The sequence below is a fragment of the Bidens hawaiensis genome, unplaced genomic scaffold, assembly GCF_021521415.1.
Source record: "Bidens hawaiensis isolate Kalapana, Puna unplaced genomic scaffold, B.hawaiensis_p1.1 tig00056828_1, whole genome shotgun sequence".
NCBI lineage: Eukaryota > Viridiplantae > Streptophyta > Magnoliopsida > Asterales > Asteraceae > Bidens > Bidens hawaiensis.
Window position 1 is genome coordinate 51,652 of NW_027500236.1, and position 3,870 is coordinate 55,521.

General features: G+C 34.0%; 1 protein-coding gene across 1 annotated transcript; it reads right to left on the reverse strand.

Moving 5' to 3' along the window:
- Nucleotides 1-882: 882 nt before the first annotated feature.
- On the reverse strand, nucleotides 883-2,544 carry LOC143601607 (uncharacterized). Its single transcript, XM_077078977.1, has 5 exons — nucleotides 2,426-2,544; nucleotides 2,242-2,254; nucleotides 1,877-1,977; nucleotides 1,689-1,803; nucleotides 883-1,011 (listed from the first exon to the last, which is right to left on the reverse strand). The coding sequence occupies exons 1-5, from the start codon at nucleotides 2,542-2,544 to the stop codon at nucleotides 883-885; spliced, it is 477 nt and encodes a 158-aa protein (XP_076935092.1).
- Nucleotides 2,545-3,870: the final 1,326 nt, after the last annotated feature.

A 3,870-nucleotide genomic window follows, 5' to 3' on the forward strand; every position in this document is an offset into this window, starting at 1 on the left:
CGTTTTAAGCCGAATTAAACGTTTAACCGAAAAACGAACTGAACCAGATTATCCAAAACATTATCCGGATTACGAGAATCCAAACATGTGGCCTAAAATGAAGAGGTGGGTCCCACCCCACCCCCTAAGTGTGCCGATCGGACCCAAGGGGGTCATTCCCCATTCCATTTTCTTTTTTTCTCATCAAATTATCCACAATCTTCAACTCTCTCAAGATCATAAACTCAAAACCGATATTTGGAGCAAGAAAACCGAGGTAAAAACCGAGTTAATCACGTTTCCATCTTCGTTTCTTGAGTTTATTTGCAAGAAAATGAGGTTTCAAAGATGAAAACCGATTCTTGCATGATCAAGTGATGTATACGGGTTATACAAGGGATCTTGGTCCAAGAAAGGGGTTAAACGAACCAAGAACAATTTTAGTAAACCATGATAAATCCAAATCATAATGTAATTTTGAAGTATATTAATGCATTCAGTTTTCTTTATAAACAATGTGGTTGATATCAGAGGTGTCTGTCGCATCCCGTTTACGTTTCCGCTGCGGTTGCGGGGTGTTACAATTGTTGTCATCATGTTGGTGATAGCTGTGAAGATTATTTTGGCGAGTGTTTAGAGTTAGATCCAACTGTCAATTTGTATTTGATATTTCTGTAATCGTTATGGATTTTTTTATTTTATTCTTCTCACAATTACATAAAGGTAAAGCACCTTTAATCCAACCCAGTATGTTCTTTTTTACTCGTTTTAGTAGTGCCCATTGCTTATATGTTACAACTTCAGGTCAGGTGGAAAGTTATATACATGAATTGTGCTGAAATTAATTCATGAAAATAATCAGCATAACAATTACAAAAAGTTTAAAACTCCCAAATAGCATATTTATACTTCATACCGAAAGTTAGGGTTGGGACATATAATTTTGTAGGATATATTTCCTTCTGGAAGAGTAACTCCTCTCTGTTCAAGATACGACTCGATAACCGCAACTTGTCTTTTGGCCTCCACCACCTATAAACAAACCGAATGTTTAGTAAGCTGTTCAACGGGAAGTTTGTTTTCTTATAAAACGAATCAACAAGAACAGAAACTTTTTGTTCATTTAGTTAAATGAATGAAAATGAACACGTGTCTCGTTCATTGATTCATTTGTGTTTGCGAACTCCCTCTTATATGGTTGTTTATGTTCGTTCGTTTACGTTTGTTCTTTATGTATTCATCTATTGTTAGGCCAATTACAATTTTGTCTAGTTTTATTACTCTTTTAGCCCTAAAATATTAATATTCACGTTTACTTTTATTGGTTTTTGAAAGTTATGCTCGTTTATATTCGTTCATCTATGTTCAGTTATATACGTGTGCTTATGCTTGTTTACGTTCGTCGTCCGTGAACTGTTTCTAATGGACGCACATAAACAAACACGAAAACGAACACAAACTGAATGTTCATCAAATCATTCATGAGCGAATGGACTTAAACAAACATGAACAAGAAAACATTGTTCATTTAACTTCCCGTGTTCATTGATTTGTTTGATTAAAGTCAAAAGAATGAAGACGAATATGCCCCCTTAATTAGTGTTTGTTTGGTGGCCTAGCTGCAAACTTAGATTGATATCGTCATTAGTTGATGAAACTAGAAGGTGAAACATCATAGATAATAAATAACTTAAAAGAAGAATTTTAACCGGATCATGTAAATGCTCGGTTTTGTGATTAGAAGCATACTTAAAAAACCAAGTTCCATCCCCTTTAACTGATACAGTGACAGGTTTATTTACCACATAAACAACCACTACTTTCCTGAAACAAAATCACGTCATTATTGTCATCATGTCAGAAAGTAATTGCAATAAAATAAAAGTGAGAATGCTACCTTTGGGTGACATGGACCAGATCAATATGCTGTGGAGAAGCAGTGTCGGGATCAGGAATTCGAAGAGCAACATAAGCTTTCCCACGATACAGAGTTTGAAGCTAGCCTGCAAATGCATTAACATAAGACGATTCATTATTAATGAGTCGTCTTCAAGATTAGCTAATAGAGATAGATTTTCCTCCTAGCTCTATCTTTGTGGTCACTTGTTATGGTTCAAAAAAGTCCTTGAAATGCTTCAACTTTATTGATGAAATTAGTATCAATATAATAATTATAGACTGTGACCATGCATACTATACCTCCAGAAATCAGTGTATATTTTAGAAAAACACTAACGTTTGTTGGCCCTTGATCGAACACACCAACACGAGGAGACTGGACAACTTTTTTTTATTATAAAATAGTAAATAAATAATTAAGCTGCTTGATCTTTATCTCATAAATTCAAATTCAAGATTATTGTGTTTAAAAGGTAGTAAATAAATAAATGTGAGATTTAAAAATAAAAATGAAGATGATATAATAATAATAATAATACCTATCGGCTACGGCAAAGAGAGCATTGGAGCCTTGGAAATTAAATCAACGGCTTCTTGTTGTTGTTGGTTACTGAAGAAGAAACGGCGTATCAATTGATAGACCGAGATCATAAATTCCATCCACATCCACATTGTGAGTGAGTAGCCACTAATACTATACTATGATCAATCAACATTGTTGGCAGTGCAACACAAAACAAAACAGGTGGATCCTAATATTGCGTGCGCTACTTCAGTCCCTTACTTTTTGGACGGGCAAAAGCAAGCCCCTCCGTCAATTGAGGGGTAGTTTAGTCTTTTCAAAATTAAATACCGGGTTTAATTCCCTTCATCATGCCTCGTTTCTTAATTGGCAAGATATGAACATTCTCAACCCGTCCCCTATAATTACATGAGAGGAATTTGCAAATTACAGGGTGGTGTTGTGAGTGTAAATTATAGGGTGGAGAGAGAAATGTAGTGATTTTTTTGTAAATTTGGGAAAACTATATTTGCCCTTACTTATTTTAAAATATTTGTTGAATTGGTTGTGATTAGAGAAGAGATAAAACGGTAATGATAAATGTCTAAAATAAGAGTATTTAATTAAACAAGAGGAATGTAGTGTTTTTTATTGTAATTAAAGCATTCCCAATCCGTCCCTCATCCACATCTCAATAATTACAGTAAAAAAACATTATATTTTTCTCTCATTTTCAATTGAATAATATTTTTTATACATTTATCATTACAGTTTTCTCTCTTCTTGTAAGGCCCCGTTACCGTTTCCTCACATTTGGACGTTGGATTTACTCATCAACATAGTTATATTTATCAGAGTTAATAAAACATACACGGAATATAAAAACTTTCATAAAACATTACATATCAAATCATAAAGATGTCTTAAAATATTCTTCTTGTCTTTCAAAATCAAATACAACTTATAAAAACATAGCAGGTCTTTAGATGCCAGGCTTTTATTCTTCTGCCATTTTTCTCGCTCACGCCAGCTGTCGCATCCTACTCACCTGCGTGCATACTAAAAGTCAGCTATGCTGAGTGAGTTCTAGTTAATCATGCATCATACAATACATACATTTACCTTCCATCATGCATCCGAAGATACATAATAATTACTTTACTAATTTACTTTCATTTCATACATACGTATATACTTTCTTACTTTATATTTACTATCCATATTATTAGGGTCTGATCCCTTCCTTTTCTATCTCAGATATTATTAGGGTCTGATCCCTCTTTCCTTTGTCTATCTCAGATATTATTAGGGTCTGATCCCTTTCTTGTCTATCTCAGATATTATTAGGTTCTGATCCCTTTTTCCTTTGTCTATCTCAGATATTATTATGGTCTGATCCCTTTCTTGTCTATCTCAGATATTATTAGGGTCTGATCCCTTTTTACTTCTCTATCTCAGATATTATTAGAGTCTGATCCCTTTCTTCTCTA